The following is a 24,669-nucleotide window of genomic DNA, read 5'->3' as shown; positions in this document are numbered from 1 at the left end:
CAACTGTAACTAACAATTTTGTATTCTCTTTTCAACATAAGTGATATAAGGGTTGCATTATTTTCTCTATCATTTGGTAATATTGAGTATCATTTATTGAATTATGTATTTGGTCATCATTTCTATCAGGACACTCGTTTATACAAGTAGTTTTATCTTTTTTCGTTTAAAAAATGTTCATGCACATCATTTAACATGTCTGTCATTCTTGGAACTATATCTTCGTCATACTAATGAATAAATATACTAGCCCCAACTATAAAATGATTTTCTCCCCTCCAATGTTTCCCATGAAAAGTTCATCTTGTGTAAGAAGTATCTATATCTTCGTAAACTAATTGTTTCATAATTATTTCTATTTTTTTTCCCTCAATAAAGTATTACGACATTTGACATAAGGAGAAAAATAGTAATCGTCATTATTGAAATTTTTGGGGGTTAGGTATGGGCTTGGGATTTCAGATTTATGATTTTAAGAAGTCTTGGAAGAGTTTTTGACATCTTTTTTCTATGATTTTTCTTAACCTCCAAATTTAGGTGGTGAAAATTCCTTTTTAAAAAACTTTCTGATAAGATTAGGTTTGGATTAAGCCTTTTAGAACTAAGGTCTATCTATAACTAATATGTTAAGTTGTTTATAGTAAGATAATATTTTAGATAAGTTTTATTTAAATTTTGAATTTTGAATTTTTTAAGTTAAGTAGGATGAGATTTTTTAATTTTTAAAGAACTCCCTAATGAAGGGTTCTTTATTAAATTATTTTTTTAATTCTTGAGACCCTTGGTGGAAGGTTTTTTATTGTATATCATATAGACCCCACTTAAGTAAATGGACCACCACTTAAAATTTGGCTCGTGGGTTTAATTAATTGATTTTATTTGTTAAAAATTTTTAATTTATTTTATTAAGATTTCATTTTACGTTAATTACTATTTTAATTATTAGTTTCTAATTTTTAAATTTTAAGATTGAAAAATTATCGTATTACCCTCAAAGAGAACTTTTACGTTGAGATATTATTTGATGACGTTTTGGAATGTTTTATAATTAGTTTTTTGTAAGAAATTCAACGAGAGTATTGGCTTGTGTCACTTATACATTTTTGGTATAAAATGATCGTGGATCCTATAAGAGGCGTTTTCGTAATTTTATTGAATTTTATGAAAATTAGCGAAATAGTTTATATGGATTCAATTTGTTATTTTATGTATTCAAAAGATTTTTCTTAAGCGTAATGTAGGCTCTAGGGATGTTCTGATGTTAAGGATATTTTGATAATTTGATCATTTTTTATGATTTTTCTCGTAAAGCTTCTTTTTATCTGAAAATGATGATTTCTATATTTTTGGATCATATTTTTCCTAGTGTAGCATGATTTCTAAAGTTTGTTTGCTTGAAATATCTTATTTGAGCGTTGGAAACACATCTAATAACAACTAAAAACTCTAGAATATTCATTCATCATTAGGAACCATCGCAATCGAATTGACGAGTTGATTAATTAGGTAAGTGTAAAAATGTGGTGTTTATAGATACATTTATTTGACAAAGGGTTAAAACAAACTAGATAACAAATTTATTTTGGTAGATAGTGCGATATCTGAATGCTAAAGCTAGTGACAATTCATTTTGTAGTTGAAAATGTCATCGATCTGTGGGGTGCGCGAATCTGCTTTTGACTTTCGAGGTTTGGGAGTCATCATTTTGTTATTACGGTCTAAGAACCGAACATTGACTCTAAAAGGTAAATAACACTAATCTAAGAAAGAAAATACGAGTCCGGGGATCACGTTACGGGATTGGAAGGTGTTAGGCACTAACCCTGCCCGACAAACGTTGGTCTCTATTTTTCCCAAATAAAATTACATTGCTAAAATACCTAAATAAATAATTAAAAAAAATAAGAATAAAAAATACCTAGATGGTCATAACGATAGTTCCCTCAGAGTTGGCGGAGATATTCCTTGCTTGTGATTCCTTGTTTCATTTTCATTACTGGATCTGCTTCGGATCTCCAAGATGAAATATATTCTCCTTAGATTTAAGTGCTTCCTAATTTTTTATGGATTTCTAGGTGTTTTTGAAGGGTTTTTAAGTATTTTTTGAGCAAAAGTTGGGGGTTGGATGATAGGTAAAGGGTTAGGACTTCAAAATTAGGGTTTTAGGAAGGTTGAAGAGGCTCATTGACTTACTTTTTCTATGATTTTTTCTTTGATACAAAAATAGGTTGTAGAGACCTTTATTTATAGATTTTTTTTAAGAACTTTTTAGATAGAGTTAGATTATGTTTCTTTTAGATAGTTTTATAGTTTAATTAAAATTCTTTTAGATTGTTCTAGAGTTTAATTATGTTTATTTTAGATAGTTTTAGAGTTTAATTAGAATTCTATTAGGGTTAGAGTTTTACTTTGGTCTTATTATATAAATTAGGATTTTGACTTAAGTCTCACTTAATTGACTAGAATTTAGGGTTTTGACTTAAGTCTTACTTGATTGATTTGATTTTAGGATTTTGACTTAAGTCTCACTTAATTTACCAGATTTTAAGATTTCACTTTACATTAATTAATGTTTTAATTATTAATTTCAGAATTTTTAATTATTAAAATTGTAAAATTATTGTTTTGCCATCGGAGAAGACTTTTTGCGTTTTAAGTCATTTTTCAATATTCCAGGAGTTTTGAAATCGATTTTTCGTAAGGAATTCAATGAGAATATTAGTTTGTGTCATTTATGAAATTTTTTGTGCGAAATGGGCGTGAACTTTATATGGGGCATTTTCGTAATTTTGTTGAATTTAGTGAAAATTGACAAAATTATTTATTTGGTTTCGATTTGTTGTTTTATGTGTTTGAAATAATTTTTTTAAGTATAATGTAGGCTTTAGGGATGTTTTGAGGTTAGGGGTATTTTGATAATTTGATCATTTTTTAGCAATTTTTATCGTAAAACTTCTTTTTAGTCTGCAAGATGATGATTTCTATGTTTTTTAAGTTATATTTTCCTAGCGTAGTGTGGTTTCTACAGTTTTGTTTGTTTGAAATATCTTATCCAAAATTTTGAAACATATCTAATAACAAACAGAGCATTGGAATAACCATCCATCATTGGGAACCGTTGCAATCAGGTTAACGAGTTGATTAATTAGGTGACTACAAAAATGAGTGTATACAGTAGCCTGATTTAAGAACTTGTTAGGAAGTTCGAATCTCTGAAGGTAAACCTTTCCCTGAACTAAAAATTTTTAGGTCCTCGAGCGTAAGCTCTCATTGACGGTGTCAGATATTTGAATTTAGGAAAATTTTTCCTGACTAATGCAAATATAATGAATGTACAAGTGTGTGCAATAAAGTAATGATGATGTTGAAAATGTACACCTCTATTTTGCGTATTCATGATTCGCTTTTATTTTTTTGGGAGTCCCTGCCTAGTTTTATGGTATAGGAACTATAACATGACTTTAAGGGATAATAAGTACTAAACTACGAAAAAAAAAACTATGGGTCTGGGGATCAAGTTACGGGATTGGAAGGTGTTAGGCACCAATCGCACTTGAGGAACATCGGTTTCTACTTTTCCAAAAATGTTATATTGCAAAAAAAATTATAATAATAATTACTTTCCTTTAGCTAAGTGATTGCGACGGTTGATTTCTTCAGAAATTAGTGGAGAGTGTTCTTAATGTGAATCTTTTCACTTTTGTCTCTTTTGTTAGATCTGCTTTTGATCTCTGAGATGATATTCTCTTCTCCTATATTTGAATATTTTATTGATTTTTTTGTATTTTTAAGAGTTTTTGAGTGTTTTTAAATTGAAAATTGAGGTTTGGAGGTTAGGAATGAACTAAAGACTTCAGATTTAGGGTTTTGGAAAGTATTGGGAGAGTTCTTGACCTCTTTTTTATAAGATTTTCTTGACCTACGAATTTAGGTGGTGAATGCTCTTTTTAAAAAAGCTTTATGATAAGATTAAGATTTGGATTAGATCTCTTAGAGATAAGGTGTATTTCTAATTAATCTGTTAAGTTATTTTCATTAAGATAAAGTTTTATATAAGTTTTATTTGAATTTTGAATTTTTTAACTTATGTAGAATAATAATTTGTTAATTTTTGGAGAATCCCCCAATTAAAGGTTCTTTATTAAATTATTTTTTAAAATCTTTAGGATCATTGGTGGAAGATTTTTTATTAAATATGATGTGGACCATAATTAAGTAAATGGACCACCACTTAAAATTTAGCATGTGGGCTTAATTAATTGATTTTATCTATTTAAAAATTTTAATTTGATTTATTAAGATTGCACTTTACGTTAATTAATGTTTTAATTATTAGTTTTAAAATTTTAAATTTTAAAGTTGAAAAATTACTATTTTGCCCTCAAAGTGAATTTTTGCGCAAGAGATTGTTACTCAACATTTTAGAATGTTTTGAAATCAATTTTTTGTAAGGAATTCAATAAGAGTATTGGTTTGTGTCACCTATGTGTTTTTGTCTTGAAATGATCGTGGACCCTATGAGAAGCGTTTTTGTAATTTTGTTGAATTTTGTAAAAATTAACAAAATAATTTATTTAATTTTAATTTGTTGTTTTATTTGTTCGAAATGGTTTTTCTAAGGATAATGTAGGTTTTAGGAATGTTTTGATGTCGTGGGTATTTTGATAATTTGGTATATTTTTAATGATTTTTCTTGTAAAACTTATTTTTGTTTGAAGATGATGATTTATATGTTTTTGGGTCATATTTTCCTAGTTTAATGTGTTTTTTAAAGTTTTGCTTGATTAAAATATCGCATCCGAGCTTTGGAAGCACATTTAGTAAAAATTAAAAATATTAAAATATTCATTCACCATTAAGAACCGTTGCAATCGGGTTGACGAGTTGATTAATCAAGCAAATACAAAAATGAGGTATTTACACTATCTGACAATTTTTCAAATGTATCACGTAGTCATGTAAGACTAATAGAACTGTAAGGAGAGCTTCCAGCAGTAGGAGGTAGAACTCCAAGACACTCATAGATAATATTGAGATATTCATTTTTCGTCGTACGTGACACAATACTATAGTACTCAATGCAAATTGTCCTCTAATATGAAGACCATCTTTCCATGTTAAAGGTGAAACGTGGAAGGCTGTGACAAAAATCTTTCAATTAATGCATAGCAAATACATAAATCATGATACAGCCATCGAATGCGTTGGTAATGCTCAAAACCAACAATAGCAGTAAGGGCCTTTCGTGGACCATTAATGTCTCAATCTCTAAAAAATTACGAATGATATCACAATCATAAAAGGTACTTGTAGTTAATCTACATAATTATAAAATTAATTATTAAATAATTATATAATTCTAATCAATCTACATTATTAATTTTTAAATAAAAATTCTAACTTGTCACATCCAAATATCACTCGATACATGACACTGTCGATCGATTATGACATCTGTAGTCAAACTTCTAAGAATACGTCCAACATTAATTATTATCTATTACAATAATTTGTTTTATATAAATACAATATTTAAATATTTATTTTACTTATTAATTTATTGATCTTAAATAAAATGATCATGATCATCTTATTTTCGGATCATGATCATCATAATCATCTTATTTTCGAATAATGATTTTGGATCAAAATCATGATCATGATCATCATCTTATTTTCGAATTATAATTATGATAATTCTCCAAAATAAAAAAAATAAACAAGGTCTTTACCTTTGTAGATCTTACTCCAAGGCAAGAAGAAGAATAAGAAAGAAGGTAAAAAAATGGAGAAAAAATCAAGACGAAAAAGAAGAGGAAGAAAAAAAAAGAAAAATAGAGAAAAACCAAAGAGGAAAAGAAGAAGGAAGAAGAAGAGAAGGTCGAAAAAATGGAGGGAAATACATTTTCGGCACTTAAAGTGCCGAAAATTGCATTTAAAATTTATTTTAAAAAATTTCAACACTTAAAGTGTCGAATTTCAATTAAAAAATTAAAAAAGAAAATTTTGGCCCTTTAACAATCGAAATTTTGATTAAAAAAATTGACACTTTAACAATCAAAATTTTAATTTAAAAAAATTCGACACTTCAACAATCGAATTTGATTCTTTTTGATACTTTTTTAAAAATTATTACTTTTTTTAGTAAATACTATTTTAAATTGATTTTTTTTAATAATCCCCCCTCTCACCAAATGGGGACAGATCATGGGATATATGTAAAAACAATGTAATAATAATAATTTTTCAAAATATGGGTTATAAATTTCAGATTGAGTTGATTTTTTGTGATGATGATCTTCTCATCATAGAGATCATCTTAAACGAAAATCAATCAAATCTGAAACTTCTAACTCCATCAAAAGTGATTTAGATTGTGGATCATCAATTTTTTACCAATAATTTGTAAATCACTTTTAATGGACTTAGAAGTTTTAGATTGAATGAATTTTTGTGAGAATGATATTCTCATCATAGAGACCATTCTCACACAGAAATCAGTTCAATCAGAAACTTCTAACCCATATTTTGAAAAATCATTATTTTTACATATGTCCCATGATCCACCTCCCAAGAAAATATATATAAATATTTTGAGGCCAAAAATTTGGGAGAATTATGCAATTAATTTACAAATAATAAGGTTATGTTTGGATTGAAAGAAGAGAAGAGAAAATATGTAATTTTCTCTCCATTTCTCATATTTGGATTGTTAAGTAGGGAGAGAAGAGAAGAGTAAATAAATTTTACATTCCAACTTTGTCCCTCATTAGTTTCAAAATTTTCAAAGATAGGTAATATGGGCAGGCCAGCTATATCTACTTACACCCCAAATAAACAAATAAATTTAATTTGATTTCAGAAACCTTAAGGCTGTGTTTGGATTGAGAGAAAGGAAGGGAAGGGAAGAGAAAACAGCACCCTTTCCCCTGTTTGGATTGTTAAGTGAGGAGGGAAGAGAAGAAAAACGGAGGGAAAGGAAGGGAAAAAAGTGCAAATTTTGTTCCCTCCAAAAATGGAGAGACGCGGAGGGAAGAGAAGAGAGCTCAATTTTTGTTCCAAATTTGCCCTTATTCTTTTCAAAATTTTCAAAATTTATTTATATTTACAGGCCATTTATTACTACATACACCCCAAATGATAAAACACATTAATGAGAGAAACTCAGCCACTTTAACTGCAGTTTGCTTTACTTTATTAAGATATGGTGACTTAGTGATATAGGTTTGGTTCATTTTTCGGATGGGTAAACATTGGGTAGTCCCACTAACATAACAGCTCCCTTACTACTACAATCAGAACCATCCATTTTGTTTTGTTTTGTTTTATTTTACTATTATTGTTTTTAATTTAGAATTATCTGATTATGATTCTAAGAATCAAATGATCCCGAACCCATTTAAATATATGCTACGTGGTTCGAACCATCCAATGATTTAGGCAATGGCCTAATAAGAGTGTTCTAACATAAACTAGCCTAACTGGATATTTTTATATTAAATTTTTTTATAGAAATGTTTATAATTTATTCAGCCAAATAATTACACTCCATTCACATTGAAATTAAGGATTTTTCTTGAATCGTCTTCTTTTACTTTAATAGAAAATTGTAACATCAAAACTATATAATTAAGGTTTGATTATTAAAAGAGGACCTCTTTCGCAAAATTCTCATCCCAATATGATTTTTTTTTCCTTATTTCAATTTTTGTACTTGAAATGGGTTCATGGCATGAAGGTAGAGCCACTTTTTATGACTTAATTCCATCAGTTTGTTTGCAAAATCTGGTCGTACCATAGTTTCTATCCAATTTTTAAATTGCTGATTTTCATGGAAAATGAATTGATACATATTTTTTTTGGCTCTCCAAACAATGAATTACGTCAATGTCCAAATGTCCACCAAAATCTCTCGTGTATCCATATGGAATTCATGGCAGTAGCTATGAGGGCGAAACCCAAGGAACCTTGGTGGACTGGTGGATCAGCAACAGATCAAGTGCATGGGGCGTCGATTGAAAGAGTAGATATTCTTATATGTGAAAAGTACATCTTGAACATTCATTCCATGTCCAATAAACTCTTAAGAACAGTCATTTTGCTTTCAGTTTCTGTCAGATATTTGCTTAAGTGCTTTTCTAGCCTTCACCAAATATTAATTTGCATGTCAAAAACACTTTTAAATGCCAAAAAAGGGAGAAAAAGTCTCCAAAGGACTTCCCAAACATTAAGTTAGTTTTGACCACCACAAAGTAGAATAGGTGAGGAACCAGCTCTCATCAATGGCTACATGACTTGTTGAAGGTTCGAAAATATTGATCCAACAATGCTTAAACAAGAGAAGATCTATTACTCATCATTCTGCTTCAGCTAAACCAAACAAAAGCACAACAAACAAGCAAACAAACTATGCTAGAAACAAATACTTCTACACCTCTCATCTCATGTTCATGAAATCAAATGGGTCAGACTCAGGTCATGCTCCTCAAAAAATGCTTCGAACAAATCTTCCTCTTGAGATTAGGTGATAAGAAAAGTTATCCAAAAAGCAGATGATGCTTCTCAATTATAGTTTTAGGTTGAGATCCACACCATTCCCAGTCTCACCTCTTTGATCATTTGAGGTTGCTATCAAATGGCCTATCTGCTGCCCATTTGTGGGAAAGAAACTGTAAAAGGGCTGCCGATGGACTGATCCGCCTGCTCGGAAGATTGGGTCTTCGGTATACCCCTTCAATTAGCACAAAAACACATAGTTATCGACAACTTCACCATTAGAATTGCAATATTGGACTGAAATGAGATTTTATCAAGAGGTAAGGGCGAGCACGTGAAGTGTGGGTTAGGCGCGCGTCATGGGTTTGATTTTTCTCTTGGATTTTTCTCATGATTTAACTAGGGGACCATGGCGGTGGGTTGTTGTGGTAGTCCTTCCCGAGATTAGTCGTGGTGCGCGCAAGTTGGCCCAGACACTCGGTTAGCAAAAAAAAAAAAAAGTAAAATAATAATAATAATAAAAAATAAATAGTGAGGCAGATGAATGAGATGTTAATTGATCAATCCTTAGTAATCTCTTTTAAGTAAGAATATTTTGTATCATTGTATAAGTAGAATTTTGTTTTTTTATATTATGAAGGGTATAATAGTCATTTGACAATAATAATTTCTCTTCTCTTCTCTTATGAATCCTAACCAAATAGGAGAAACTTGATTTTTTCTCTTCTCTTCTATTTTAATCCAAACAGGGTGAAGAGTCTTCTCTTCCTTTCTCTTCCCTTCCCTTAATGAGTTTCTCTTCCCTCAATCCAAACACAGCGTAAGAGACGTTGAACGAAGGAGGCGAAGAAAACCTAGAGATGTGGAACGAAGGAGTCGAACTCGAGTAGGAGACGACCTGAGGTATCATCTCTCTCTCTCATTCTTCTGATTTTTTTCAAAAATCCAATGGTATAAATTATCAAATAATATGGGTTCAATATTGTTGTTCTGGAGAAGAAGAAATTTCATGAGAATTCGACCAAAATTTTTCAAACATCTTTGATAGCTGTTAGAGCTTTTGACAAAACGAGATGTAGGTAAGGTTGCAGGATTTTGAGCCTTTGGGTTTTTCTCTCTCCCAATTTTGATGGTCTGGGTTTGCTGCACTTGCTCCTGAAAGTTTTGGAATTTAGTCGTTTTCTTTAGATTTGTGTGTTTCTATACCAGTTGAGGTGATCTAGGTTTTCAAAATTGTGTTTGGTAATCTGGGTTGTGCTTAAAAACGTGTTTGTTGATTTGGGTTTGAATTTCTTTTCTGTAGATTTTGGAGGTTTTTGAGTGTTTGGTGGTTGGGAATTTGTAGTTGAGGGTTTAGAGATTTGGGTTTTGCTTAATAAAATAGATTGCTGATTTGGTATCAGTGGAAAATACAAACTTTTTTCGTCTAAATTTAACAAAAATCAAGAACAGAAGTACTATACGGATGTAGAGTTGTGTTTTGTTGGAGTAAGGTTTTTAGCTCAGTTAAATTTTTTTTTCCCATCTTTATGATTCATAGTAGTTACTTTAGTTTAGTTCGAATCTGTATTTCTGTATTCTATCAATTAAGATTGCAAAATACAATCTTTTTCTTGTAAATTTAACCAAAAACAAAAACCATGAACAGAAGTACAGCTCAAGCTCGACCACAACATCTCAAGGTCCATAAAGAGAAATTTAGGGGGCGATTGATTGCGCTTGTAAACGCAGATTCACGTGCATTTGCGTCAAAACGCTGAGATTTGCAATAATTCGCGCGCTTGATAGCGCTTCAAAACTTTGCGTTTTGAATTTGAAAACGCAAATTCGTTAAAAAACACGGTGAAATGAAAAGCGCGTGAGAGCCGCTTCACGTAACTCCGTTTTAAAACGCTGAAGTGAAATGACGAAATTACTCTTCGTCATTTATCTTATTTCCACGCACAGTCCGCGATATAACCTTATACGTCTTCTTCGTCTTTATCACTCTCTCTCTCTCATCGATTTCAACCGTATCAGTGAACCCACCTCGACGTCGACGACGACCATCTTTCCGATCGAAACCCATCGACGACGGTGACGTGCTGATCGTTAAATCAAAACCCATCGAAGACGACTGTAAACAGCAAGCTTTCGAAACCCATCGACGCCATTTCTTGTTGAATCTAACTCCGATCAAGACAGCGACGTCGATCGAAGCCATTGAAGACCTCGTTTGCTATCAAAGCCATTGAAAACAACGATTTGAAGTCCGATCCAACGCAATCTCTCCGTTTGCCTTTTTTTCCATTGACGCCATTGACGACTGTGAGCATTCTCTCTCTCTCTCTCATCGATTTCAATTATCATGATTAATTTTTGACTAAATTTCATATTGAATGTTGGATTTACAGCATAAATATTTTTGTTAGGGTTATTTATAATTGCTAATTTCTTGGTAGATTTCTGTTAGGGTTATTTCAAATTTCTCTCTGATTTTTTTGGAATATTATTGTCTCTTTTATATTCAATAAATATATTTATTTTTAGGTGTCCAATTTTGAAGGAGTTTCAGGCATTTTTGTTATGTAATTTATGGACATTTTCTTTATTTTTAGTTTCTTCTGGATCAGATTAGTGACACCAGTTGATTTTACTGATTTCTAGTCCAGAACATCTAATTAGGGTTTATTGATTGGATGGTTTAGTTTATAGTTAGTAATTTAGGGCAAAGATTTGTAAATGGGTTCATTATTCGGAATTTATAATTGTAATCTGTTTAAAAATTGGGGGAAAAAAGGAGGAGTGAATTGAGAACCATTGAACTAGTTTGATTTGAGTTTTGCTTTGTTAATTTGGAGTCACTCCACCAATGCCCAAATTTAAATTGGCCAACTAATCCCCTTGAAAACTGAATTTTCTGGGACAAATTGATCCAAACTAGGATGAGTTTTTAATCCATGCCCCATTCTTAATACAAAGTTGTGAGATTCTGTGGCCAAGTTCGTTCATATTGAAGTCGATGATGTGATTACATGCTGCGATCTCATTCTAATTGCTACTCATGTCACATGAAAGAAAGTTTATGCAACAGTGGGTCCAGATCATAGTTAGCAAGCTTGTGTATTATGGGCATGTTAGGTGCATTTTTTCATTCTTTACAAACATATTATTTACCGAACTTTTCAATGATTGTGAAAATGCACATATCAACTGTGTTATTTCACAGAATCACTTTGTTAATCCTACAGATTACAGAACCATATATTATTTATGTTTTAGTGTTGATTTGGATTTGGGTTAGGCTTTAGAGAGAGGGGTTTCACCACACTAATCCATACCCACCCCCTTCCCCTTCTCTAATTTATATTTATATGAGGAAAAAAATTACTCGTGCCTTAATTGGTAGATAAAAAAAATGGTTACTTTATGTTACTAATATATATGTATGGGTCGGGTTCAGCAGCCAAAGTTTTCTCCTATATGGGTTAAAAGTCTTGGAATGAGCTGATTTTTTGTGAGGATGATCTCTATGGTGAGGAGATCATCATCACAAAAAATCAGCCCAATCAAGTTTAAAACTTGTTTTGATTTTGTTTTAAATGCATTTTTACATTTTAAACACATTTAAAAAAAAAAATTAGTTGTTTACAAGCATTTGGTTGGTTTTTATAACTATGATTATTATGTTTAAATGATGTCAGAATCTAAATGTGGTGGTTGTGGATGTGTTATGTATATACGATGTAATGTGGATGTGCTATGTAAAATGTGAAATTTGGATTGAATATTATGCAGGTATTTTGTTTATCAGGAAAATTTCATATGTTCAATTTGAAGAGGAGATGCTATCGAAATTTTTATAAAATTTTATTATATTTATCTATATTTAGTGTAATTATATATTTATAGGGGTATTTTAGTAATTTTATATGCATTCTGCGTACATTATGTTGGATTGTGTATTATGCAGGTATTTTGTTTATCAGGAAAATTTTATATGTCTATTTTTAAGAGGAGATGCTGCCGAAATTTCTATAGAATTATAAATTTTTCTATAATTTTTTATAGATTTATAAACATTTTAAAATTAAAATAATTATTTTTTTAATTTTTTATATATTTTTATTATATTTATATATATATTTAGTGTAATTATATATGTATAGGGGTATTCTGGCAATTTTTATGCATTCTGGTTGCATTATCAACCTTAAGGGCATTCTGGTCATTTTACCCTACTACAACAGATTTTACAAGCTGTATCCAACAGTCCACAGTCAGATTCTAGTCAACAGCACAGCAGTTTTAAAAAGCTCTATCAAACAAGTTTTTCAGCTTTTCAGATTCTGACAGCAGATTCAGACAGCAGATTCTGACAGCAGAAGCTGACAGCAGTTTTAAAAAGCTGAATCAATCGCCCCCTTAGGTATTCGGATGGAAGTAAAGGTCAAGGAACCCTAAGTTTGGTGTTGGAAGTATCTCTCCATAGAAATCATTGATTATAGGGTATTGGGGTCTTCTTAGTGTGTCTGTGTGTGGTTTAATAAATTATAAATCATCTGTAAGCATCTTAATAGGATGATTACAAGAGGAAAGTATTTTGGTGATGATTGAGCGACGAATTATTTATAATCTTATTTAAGCTCATTAGATACTTATTTGTGCAGAATTGAGTTTACAAGGATAGGATGTGTTCTATGGATGGGAAATCAAAATTGTTTCAACAAGAAGAAGGGCTTCATTATACCTCCAAAGGTGATGATAGCAATGTGATCCTTTTGCCAGGAAAGAAAAAGAGCAAAAAAAAAGTCACAAATCAGGTATACATTACACACTAACAAACAATGCTTTTTCAACCCCACCCCCTAAAAAAAAAATGTCTTTTTAAGTTTTTCTCTGGTACTTTGACATACTTCTTTATTATTACTTTTCTTTGTATTGGTCTCTGAAAAGGGTTATGTGAGGAAAAAACCATGCCTCAGCAAATCCCAGATAAGGAAATTGAAGAAGTTGGAGGTATGTTGTGTTCATACATATTTGTTGTTTTTAATTATTATTGTGTTTATTTGATGTTTGGAATATTTGTGTCTTGTATACGCAGGAGGAGAAGAAGACCGAAGCCTTATTATCTGAAAGTATTAGGACCTTGGAGTATGCTACCATTATTATTATTATTATTTTTTCATTTAATTGTATTGGGCAGTTTTCTTTCCTGGAAATATATATATGAATATTTTGAATTATTTACCTTTTCAGGGAGTACAAGATTCAAGAAGAAGCATATTCACTTCTTCAGTCCTCGGGTAATATTGGTCAGGTTTGTAGCATTAAAACTAATATTGCTTTGTTTAAGTCAAAACTTAAAAGAAAATCCTTTTGTGATCTTATATTACTCAATGGACTCATCTGTGTTCAGGCTGAGACAATGCGGGAAAAGCGTACAAGGGCTGTGCAATTTTCTAAGATAGGTTTGGAAATGCCTCAAGATGATCGCCCATCCAAGAAGAGGGATAAAGAGGATGTTTCGGATCAAAGTGGCTCTGATCTTGATGAAGGCTACTTGAAGCAGGAATGTAGTGAGAATGACGCGCTACAAGCGATGGTGGTAGAAAGAGAAGATTGTAATAATGATTGTGGGCCTTTGGAAACTTATCAAGAGCCAACTTTTAGCAGTATAATAGATACCAATGAGGGATCTCGTAGTGCCTTACCAGCTTATAAGAGCAGTGTTTCTCACATGGAGGAAGATCAGAAAATCCCATTGCTCATACCATGTGATTATGAAGGAATAAAAAACAACAAGTCACAGGTATGCTTTTGTTGCCATATCATGGCACATTCTTATTCAAATATATGGCTATTTGTCTCATAACAATACTCTCTTAAAATGGGTTCTTTGGTATGAGCCAGGATAAGGAAGTTGCTGGTCCCAAAGAAGATTGCCATAGTGGTAGGCCTGCTTCAGATTGTGCTACGGAGAGATCTGTCACTGCCCCAACTGTAGTGCATGTATCAAGACCAAATGACATAGAAATCAAAAGGAAGGATCTTCCGATAGTCATGATGGAGCAAGAGATAATGGAAGCTATTAATGAAAATTCCACCGTTATTATTTGTGGAGAAACTGGATGTGGTAAAACAACTCAAGTCCCTCAGGTGGGTTCTGTTAGATTTTTTCATATTATGGGAATTCTAGGCTACTCTTAGTGTTAGAAACGGCCTTAGGTTCTGTTTTCTGGTTTGCAGTTCATGTATGAAGCTGGCTTTGGTTCGAAGAAGCCTAACGTTAGAAATGGAATTATTGGTGTTACCCAACCACGTCGTGTTGCAGTTCTTGCCACTGCCAAGAGAGTGGCATTTGAGCTAGGTCTTCATCTAGGGAAAGAAGTTGGATTTCAAGTTAGGCATGACAAGAGGATCAGTGATGATTGCTCCATCAAGTTCATGACTGATGGGATTTTGCTTCGTGAAGTGCAGGTTATTCATTGGATCTTACTTGTTAATTTCAGTCTATTTGCTATGCAATCTGCTCGACTGATTTAGTTCTACAGTTGGTCTAATTTTACCCGTTTATGTTTAACCGTAAGTCTGGTAATTATATTTTAACCTTCTAAAAAAAGACAATTTTTATATTATAACATATTTCGACATTTACCAATTTAAAATGCATGGGAGTTGCCCATAGTATTTTTTTTTTTTTTTAAGTCTTTTAAAACGTGTTTCATACCTTCAATGATTAAAACAGTAAAAAAACTCGACTTTGTCAAAAAAACACTTTTTCAATGTTTTAAACACGATTTTTATGTTTTAAGCATGTTATTTTAAGAAACAATTAAAAACAAAAATAATCCATTTTTTGCAGGTTTGTGGTTAATTTTTATGGCCTTATAGTTGTTTGTGCTTTGGTTCATTGTTTAATGTAGGATTTGATGATAATGTTTGATGTTATAATCAATAGTGTGTTATTTTACTCACAAGATACATTGATGGTTGGACTTTTTTATTTTTTTATTTTTTAAAATCATAAAATATATAATTATGTGTCGGAACATGTTATAATACATAGATGTTCAATAATATTTTTTCAATGAAAATATATATTATAAACTTAGAATGAATGTCTAAAGTATTTTACATTATATTATGAATACAATTTCTTTTCATAATTTTATATATATATATATACACACACACACACACACACACCATTTTTTTTTCTCTCAATTATTTCTGGTCTCTTTCCTGTTTTATTCGTTTTTTTTTTTTTTTTTTTTTCGAAGTTTTCCCTTGCCGTTTTAAACCCGTTCTCCTACTTGGTAACTATGGGGTTGCCACTTTGTAAGCCATTTTCTAACAAGACCTGTCGACACAGAAAAATAGGCACTTATCATATCAGACAAGTAGGATTTACAATTACAATATATGTAATTATTGTCAAAGTGTATCTATTTACCTAGTATTTCTAGAAACTAAGGAATGAGTAGAAGCATTGGACTAGTAAACACCTTGAGTGTGAGCCTTGCGTGCATGTATCTTTTAACTAATTAATATACAAATGTATAAATAGCAAAAATTAAAGAAAGAAAATTCGGGGAATATGTGAAAAAAAGGAAACTGATAATTCATGATTCCACATTCCAAATTCATCAATCATCATAATACTATAGCATAGGACCACCTTCTAGTATCATATAAAGTCCAACTCCACATAATTATCACATCATATCATAGTATACCACATGACGGGCATCGAAACAACACATAAAATTGTGCATGTGATGTCCCCTACGAAGGGGTCACACATTTGAGCAACACTAACAACAAATCACAGCCGAAGTAAATTTATTTCATTTTATTATTTTAAAATTGAGCAATAGCATCATATTTATATAGGCTTGAAGGCGTGATTCGAGATGCTTCAATGGCCTAATTCCTTAAGCATAAGCCTCTAGATGTGGGGTATAATATTCATAAGCATGCCTTTTTATATGAACGCTAGAAAAATGGATAAATTTTTAGGAGTTCTATTGTCTGTTGTTTGTTGTCTTGGTAGGTCATCTCCAACCTTTATTTCAATGGAATTTTAATGTAATTTACTTATTTCAAAAAAGTTGTCCTATTGTCAGTTGTTTGTTGTCTTGGTAGGTCATCTCCAACCTTTAGTTCAATGAAATCTTAATTATAAAAAGATGTTGTTTTAGAGGGAAACACATTTAATCCTCTTTTTTAATGAATAAAAGATACAAGAACCAGATTTGAACTTGTTTCTTACAGTCGTTTATATATTTATTTCCACTTTTCAGTTGTTATTCACATGATTGCAGATTCTTTTGGTACTGTTTTTTGTTCTATCTTAAAATGCTGTCTTCGCTCGTATGATTCCCTTAGGAAAATTTATTCAGGCCAAGATATATTTTTTTTGTTCTATCCCTTTTTGCACTGAATGATTTTACTCTCATCATTGCCATTGATTTAGGTTGATTTTGCTGCAGAGTGATTTCTTGTTGAAGCGGTACTCTGTTATCATTCTGGATGAGGCTCATGAGAGGAGCTTAAATACTGACATCCTTATTGGAATGCTTTCCCGTATTATACAAATCCGTCAGGTGAGTATTAAAAACTAGTTAACTTTTAAGATGGCATAATATTTTTTTTTGCCTCAACTGAATTTTCATGGTTTCTTTTGGGCTTATGATCATGTGTTTGAATGGCAGAGATTATACCAGGAGCAGCAAGAAAAAATGCTTTTAGGAGTAAGCATTGATCCTGAAAATACAATTTCTCCGTTAAAACTCCTACTTATGAGTGCCACACTGCGAGTTGAGGACTTCGTTTCAGAAAAGAAGTTATTTTGTATACCCCCACCTGTTATAGAAGTTCCAACGAGACAGTTCCCCGTGACTATTCACTTCTCAAAGAGAACAGAAATTGTGGACTATATTGGCCAAGCTTATAAAAAGGTCATGTCAATTCACAAGAGACTGCCACCTGGAGGCATATTGGTATTTGTCACTGGGCAAAGAGAAGTGGAGTATTTTTGCCAGAAGCTACGTAGGGCTTCAAGAGAGCTGACTTATAATAGTTCCAAGGGAAAGACAGCAAACGAGGTTACTGCAACTTTAGAAGCGAACTCGATTGAGCCGGGACTTAATATGGTGGAAATTAATGAGGCATTTGAGATTCATGATCACTCGTCCGGCCAGCCAACCAACAGGTTTAGCTACTATGATGAGGATCCTGGTAATTTAGATGAAGATGACTCGTATTCCTCCAATGATTCAGGGACAGAGAGTGAATTGTCCGTTGATGATGATGATGGTGATGTGGAAATCTTGAATAGTAAAGCTTCAGAAGGAGATGGAGATCTTGTTGATGTTCTTGGGGAAGTTGGGAGCCTTGCTTCATTGAGGGCTGCTTTTGAGGTTTTGGCTGGAAAGAATGTACCTAATTCTAATTCCAAAGAGAAACCCGATCCTCCTGATACACCAACTACACAAGGATGTTTGAATGCATCCCCTTCAAGCTCTGGGAAGAAACGTAGAGTACCCAATGATCATTGTGTTGGTGCTTTGTCTGTCCTACCCCTTTATGCCATGTTGCCTGCAACAGCTCAACTTCGAGTGTTTGAAGAGATTAAAGAAGGGGAGCGACTTGTCGTTGTTGCTACCAATGTGGCTGAAACCTCTTTAACTATCCCAGGTATAAAGTACGTGGTTGACACTGGCAGAGAGAAGGTCAAGAAGTACAACACCACCAATGGTATTGAAACATATGAAGTACAATGGATAAGCAAGGCATCAGCTGCTCAGCGTGCAGGAAGAGCTGGGAGAACTGGACCTGGCCATTGTTACCGTCTCTATTCTTCTGCAGTCTTTAGTAACATTTTCTCTGATTTCTCAATTGCTGAAATATCCAAAATACCTGTTGATGGTGTTCTTCTTCTCATGAAATCCATGGGCATCGATAAGGTGAGTTTTTTTTTTGTCTTCTAAGGCTTTTGGTTTGTGTTGGTTGGGCCATAAGACAGTTGTAATTGTGTACCTGTATATGTTAACTCGTTAACTGTATGTTGACCTGATCAGATGATCATAAGTCAGAACCATCCTTGATTTCTTTCTTGACAATTCACATTTCTTTTCTGAACATAAAGAACGTGATAGATGGGACGAATTTGATCATTGATGAGGTCAACTTTTGGAGATCTCCTGTGTGAGACACATCAAATGGTGGGTCTCATCTCTCACATACGCGCCATGTTCATTGGCATGTCCCCATCATTATGTCTATACATGGTTATTAGTTTCCTGGTTCATAGAAAGCATAAATATATGTTCAGGTCCATCACGTTTTGTTGACACTAGCAGAGCTTAATTTGCTACTTAGTTGACCGAGCATTTATAGTTCATTAATGTTTTTACAAACTTGGTTACAATGGTCTACGTGATAGGTTCCTTGCATACCCATTTTTCAAAATTTTCAGCTAAGAGAATTTAACCTTACTATTGTATTTATTTTTTTGGATTTTCCAGGTTGCAAATTTCCCATTTCCAACCCCTCCTGATGCTATTGCTTTGACCGAAGCAGAACGTTGCTTAAAAGCCCTTGAAGCACTTAATAGTGAAGGAAGACTTACACCCCTTGGGAAGGCCATGGCACAATATCCTATGAGCCCTCGTCATTCCCGGATGCTCTTGACAGTTATTCAAAATATGAGGAATATACAAGGCTATAGCAGAGCAAATCTAGTTTTGGGATACGCAGTTGCTTCCGCTGCAGCTTTGAGCTTGTCAAATCCGTTTATTATGCAATTTGAGGGAAGCCACAATAAAAAAGATGATTCGGCTCAAGATGAGAAGTCATCCGGTACTTTGGATACCCAGAAAAGTCTGGACCAGCAAGACAGACTTAGGCAGAAGAAACTGAAACAAATGGCTAAAGTCGCCCGTGCAAAATTTTGTAACCCCAGCAGTGATGCTCTGACCATTTCTTATGCTTTGCAATTATTTGAGCTAGCACCGAGCCCCGTGGATTTCTGCACGGATAATGCGCTACACTTGAAAACCATGGAGGAAATGTCCAAACTCAGAAAACAACTACTACAACTGGTGTTCCATCAAACTTCTATTGCTGGTTTACAAGAGGATTTCTTATGGAATCATGGAAATACTAAGGATGTAGAACAAGCTTGGAGAGTTTCCTCCAATAAGAGTCCCCTATTACAGTACGAGGAAGAGATCATAGGGCAAGCTATCTGTGCTGGTTGGGCTGATAGGGTTGCTAGACGTGTCAGGATCGTTTCAGGGTCATCAGATGGAGATAGAAAAACTAATGCAGTTCGATATCAAGCATGCATGGTTGAAGAAACTGTTCTCCTTCATCGTTGGTCATCTCTTGCTCATTCGACCCCTGAGTTTCTGGTGTATAGTGAGCTGCTTCAGACAAAACGGCCATATATGCACGGAGTAACAAGTGTTAAATCAGACTGGTTAGTCAAATATGCTGGGTCTTTGTGCACCTTCTCAGTCCCATGTACAGATCCGAAACCTTATTATGAACCTCTAACCGACCAAGTCTTTTGTTGGGTTAGCCCGACATTTGGCCCACATCTATGGCAGCTCCCGTTACATAGTTTGCCAATCAAGAATGATGTTCTTCGAGTTTCCGTATTTGCATGTGCTTTACTTGAAGGTCATGTATTGCCATGCTTAAAATCTGTCCAGAAGTTCATGGCAGCCCCACCAGCTAGCATTTTGAGGCCAGAGGCATTGGGCCAAAGAAGGGTTGGGAATCTTTTAAACAAATTAAAAGCCAAGTCGAGGACCGTTGATAGCCGTGCCATGTTAATAGAGACATGGGATGAAAATCCCCGGGAACTATATTCAGAGATTTTGGATTGGTTTCAAGAAAGATTTCATGACCAATTTGAATATCTTTGGGCACAAATGCATCGTGAAGTTCAATTAGAGCCTCAAGAAATGTTTCCCAAAAAGGTAAAGAAAGAAAAACGAAAACTTAGACAGCTAATGGGAAATTGAATTGGATTTGTCTGGATAAATTAACAGTCATCTTGGAGTTTACACAAGGGTTGTGAAAGAATTGGGCTTTGATAAAGTAAATTATCCATTGACAATGAGTTCTTGGAGGCTTATGTACTCCAATGTGCTAAGTAGAAGCGGAAATAGGTAATTCTTTAAGCCTTGTTTATTTTTCTGATGAAATCCAAAAAAGTTTTTGCCTTTTGTAAGCACATCTGATATTACTTTAATTTTGTTTATAATGCAGAATCATCAGGCTGGTGGGACTAGTCTTATTCTAGACACTAAATTTCCTCTAAATCTGGTGGACACAATTTTGGCTGATAGAGGTAAAAATTTGAGGCGGATAAAAGTAATCATCCAATGTTTTTAATTTAGTAATTATGTATTTCATGTAAACATGCTGGTTAGCTTGCTTTATTCTAATTTGATTTTTCACAACAATCATGTGCAAATGTTTTGGCTGTTGTGATAATAGAACAATTAAAGAAATAAAGAGCTCACTGTTTTGGATTGGACTTATCAGTGTTCTCTTTTGTGCTATAACATCTCAACTTCATCATCTCTAAATGCACCATTTTTGCATTAAAAGCTTGCTGGTTTGAATGTGTTTTGTACAGAAGAGGAAAAAAGAAGGGGTTTTTTGCATTGTAGATACAGCATCTATTCTCTGGTGTCAGCTTCTGTTGTAGTAAACCAGCAGATTAGTACAAAGACGGTTGATGCTCATCCGAGATTTTGAACTAAGGGTATGTTTGATTGTGTGCAAAATGACTTTCCATGGAAGGGTATGTTTGATTGTGTGCAAAATGACTTTCCATGGAATTTGAAATCCATGGAAAAATAGTATAGTGGAAAATAGGTAGGGTTGGAAAATCAAATTTTATTGTTTGATTGTACTTGGATAATATCATGGGAAAATTATTTGAGGAAAAAGAAGAAGAAGGAGAGGAGGAGGAGAAAGAAGAGGGGGAGAGGAAGAAGATGAGGAGGGAGGATGTTGTGGTGGCGGTGGCGGCGGCGGAGGTAAGTAAGGAAGAAGAGGGGAGAATGTGGTGGTAGTGGTAGTGGTAGTGGTTGTGGTAGTGGCAACGGTGGCGGAGGAGGTGAGGAAGAAGGAGAAAAAGAGATGGACAGGGAGAGAGAGATGGTGATGACGGCGACGACATGGTTAGTGTGATGGTGGTGGTGGTGGTAGGGAAGAAGAAGATACGAGTAGGAAAGAATTGGGGATGGAAAATTTGGGTGGATTTTACTTTCCCACCCATATGGGTGGGAAAGTGAAATCTATGTTTTGGTGGACTTTTTGATTGAACTGGAAAATGAATTTTCATTTCCACGTGCAATCAAACACTTGAAAAATGTCATTTTCCATGAAAATTGATTTTCCACCAAAATTGATTTTTCACCATATTTTTCATGTACAATCAAACATACCCTAAGTATGTCTATCCAAATTTATTGAATTTTCCCAATTGCATTGTTCTTGGGGTTCCAATTGCAAGGTTTGTTCCCCAACCCATATTTTTTTTGAGTTGTGCTGGAGTTACTTCAACATTTTTTTAATTAGAAATTTCAACCACCTCCTGATCCACTTTGGCTGGAACCACAACACGCGGAGGGACCATAGTTTATTCTTGGGGAGGGTGGTTTATGTTGGCAGGAATGACATTTCAAAAAATTTCAATGGAGTAAGCAATCTGTCTCACTTTACGGATTTTAGAACATTTTTAAAATGTTCATTCCATTCTTGGTTAGATTCAATCTAAAATTGTAATCGAACATTTTTAAACAAAACAAATCCAATAAAGTCTCCATCCTTGGGTGGTTTCTGATTTTGGACCCAACTTAGAAAACTATCACACACGTCTCGAAGTGATACATGAACACAGATGATTTGAAATAAATCTAAATTTGAATAATTTAATTTAAGAACTAGTTTTTTCCTCTTCTCTGTCACACTAAGAGGAGGAGGGGGGGTCGCTGCTGCAATTCCTTGATGTTGCCAACAGCAAAATTGGCAGCACCTCATTTTCTTTTATAACGTCGTCTTTGAGAAATTTATTTCTTAGAAATCCGGTTTGGGATAAAATGTGTTTTAGAAAAAGTTAGAATGTATATATATATATATATATATAGGGTCAGGTTCAAACGAGAACCATTTCAACACACATATAGACAACGTGTTTTGTCTTACATGGGTAAAATGTTTGGAATGGGCTGATTTTTTTGTGAGGATGATCTCTGTGGTGAGGAGATCATCCTTACCAAAAATCAGCTCATTATGAAACTTCTAGACCGTCCAATTTTTGTTGAAAAATTATAGACCGTCCAATTTTTGTAAATCAATTTTGATGGGGTTACAAGTTTTGGAATGGGATGATTTTTAGCCAGGATGATCCCCTCATCACAGAGATCATCCTCACAAAAAATCAGTCCATTCCAAACATTTTTGCCCATATAAGACAAACAAGTTGTCTATATGTGTGTCGCAATGTGTGTTGCAGGAACCCGACCTCTCTCTCTATATATATATATATATATGGACAGCGTTATTACAACCCCCATTACGACCCCCTTTGCGACTCACCGTTTGTCTCATTATGAAACTTCTAGACCGTCCAATTTTTGTAAATCAATTTTGATGGGGTTACAAGTTTTGGAATGGGATGATTTTTTGCCAGGATGATCCCCTCATCACAGAGATCATCCTCACAAAAAATCAGCCCATTCCAAACATTTTTGCCCATATAAGACAAAACACGTTGTCTATATGTGTGTTGAAATGGTTGTCGTTTGAACCTGACCCATATATATATATATATATATATATATATATATATATATGGGTCAGGTTCAAACGACAACCATTTCAACACACATATAGACAACGTGTTTTGTCTTATATGGGCAAAAATGTTTGGAATGGGCTGATTTTTTGTGAGGATGATCTCTGTGGTGAGGAGATCATCCTGGCCAAAATCAGCTCATTCCAAAACTTCTAGACCGTCCAATTTTTATTGAAAAATTATAGACCGTCCAATTTTTGTAAATCAATTTTGATGGGGTTACAAGTTTTGGAATGTGATGATTTTTTGCCAGGATGATCCCCTCATCACAGAGATCATCCTCACAAAAAATCAGCTCATTCCAAACATTTTTGCCCATATAAGACAAACACGTTGTCTATATGTGTGTTGTAGGAACTCGACCCTATATATATATATGGGTTCTGTTATTTGGCCAACAGTTTGGCAAACACTTTTTCAAAACATGGGTTAGAGGTCTTGGAATGGGCTGATTTTTGGTGAGGATGATCTCTACGGTGAGGAGATCATCCTCACCAAAAATCAGCTCATTCCAAAACTTCTAGCCCCAGTTTACAAGTTGAAAAATCGTGAACTGTCCATTTTTTGTAAACCATTTTTGATGGGGTTAGAAGTTTTGGAATGGGCTGATTTTTGGTGATGATGATCTCCTCACCGTAGAGATCATCCTCACCAAAAATCAGCCCATTCCAAGACCTCTAACCCATGTTTTGAAAAATGTGTTTGCCAAAATGTTTGCCAAACTGTTGGCCAAATAACGCTACCCTATATATATATATATATATATATATATATATATATATATATATATATATATATATATGGGTCCCGTTCGCCACCCTTCGTTTTACCACACACTTTAACAAACGCGTTTTGTCTTACATGGGTTATAAGTTTCGGAATGAGCTTATTTTTGTAGAGGATGATCTCTATGGTGAGGAGATCATCCTCACCAAAAATCAGCTCATTCCAAAACTTCTAACCCCATCAAAATTGATTTACAAAAAATGGACGGTCCACGATTTTTCAACGTGTAAACATGGGGCTAAACATTTCGGAATGGGCTGATTTTTGGGGAGGATGATCTTCTAATCATAGAGATCATCCTCACCAAAAATCAGCTCATTCCAAAACTTCTAACCCATGTAGGACAAAAAACGTTTGTTAAAGTGTGTGGTAAAACTTAGGGTGCTGAACATTTCCCTATATATATATATATAGGTCAGGTTCAAACGACAACCATTTCAACACACATATAGACAACGCGTTTTGTCTTATATGGGCAAAAATGTTTGGAATGGGCTGATTTTTTGTGAGGATGATCTCTG

The 24,669-nt window shown here is 33.6% G+C and overlaps 1 protein-coding gene across 3 annotated transcripts; it reads left to right on the top strand.

The window, feature by feature from the left end:
• The first annotated feature begins 9,285 nt into the window (after positions 1-9,285).
• On the top strand, positions 9,286-21,035 carry FAS4 (RNA helicase family protein). 3 transcript variants are annotated; one of them, XM_086449906.1, is made up of 12 exons: positions 9,286-9,399; positions 13,146-13,298; positions 13,432-13,494; positions 13,580-13,629; positions 13,735-13,795; positions 13,895-14,287; positions 14,389-14,634; positions 14,725-14,955; positions 16,971-17,084; positions 17,193-18,446; positions 19,008-20,660; positions 20,761-21,035. In XM_086449906.1, the coding sequence occupies exons 2-11, from the start codon at positions 13,167-13,169 to the stop codon at positions 20,511-20,513; spliced, it is 4,050 nt and encodes a 1,349-aa protein (XP_086306032.1). In that variant the 5' UTR covers positions 9,286-9,399; positions 13,146-13,166; the 3' UTR covers positions 20,514-20,660; positions 20,761-21,035. The 3 variants fall into 3 exon arrangements, with proteins under 3 accessions (XP_086306032.1, XP_086306033.1, XP_086306034.1); XM_086449907.1 differs by lacking the exon at positions 9,286-9,399 and adding an exon at positions 10,496-10,803; XM_086449908.1 differs by lacking the exon at positions 9,286-9,399 and adding an exon at positions 12,912-12,984.
• The last annotated feature ends 3,634 nt before the right edge of the window (positions 21,036-24,669 follow it).

Source organism: Akebia trifoliata, chromosome 8 (genome assembly GCF_017979445.1).
Source record: "Akebia trifoliata isolate Shusen 1 chromosome 8, ASM1797944v1, whole genome shotgun sequence".
Taxonomy (NCBI): Eukaryota; Viridiplantae; Streptophyta; class Magnoliopsida; order Ranunculales; family Lardizabalaceae; genus Akebia; species Akebia trifoliata.
This window is presented reverse-complemented; position numbering and strand designations above follow the sequence as displayed.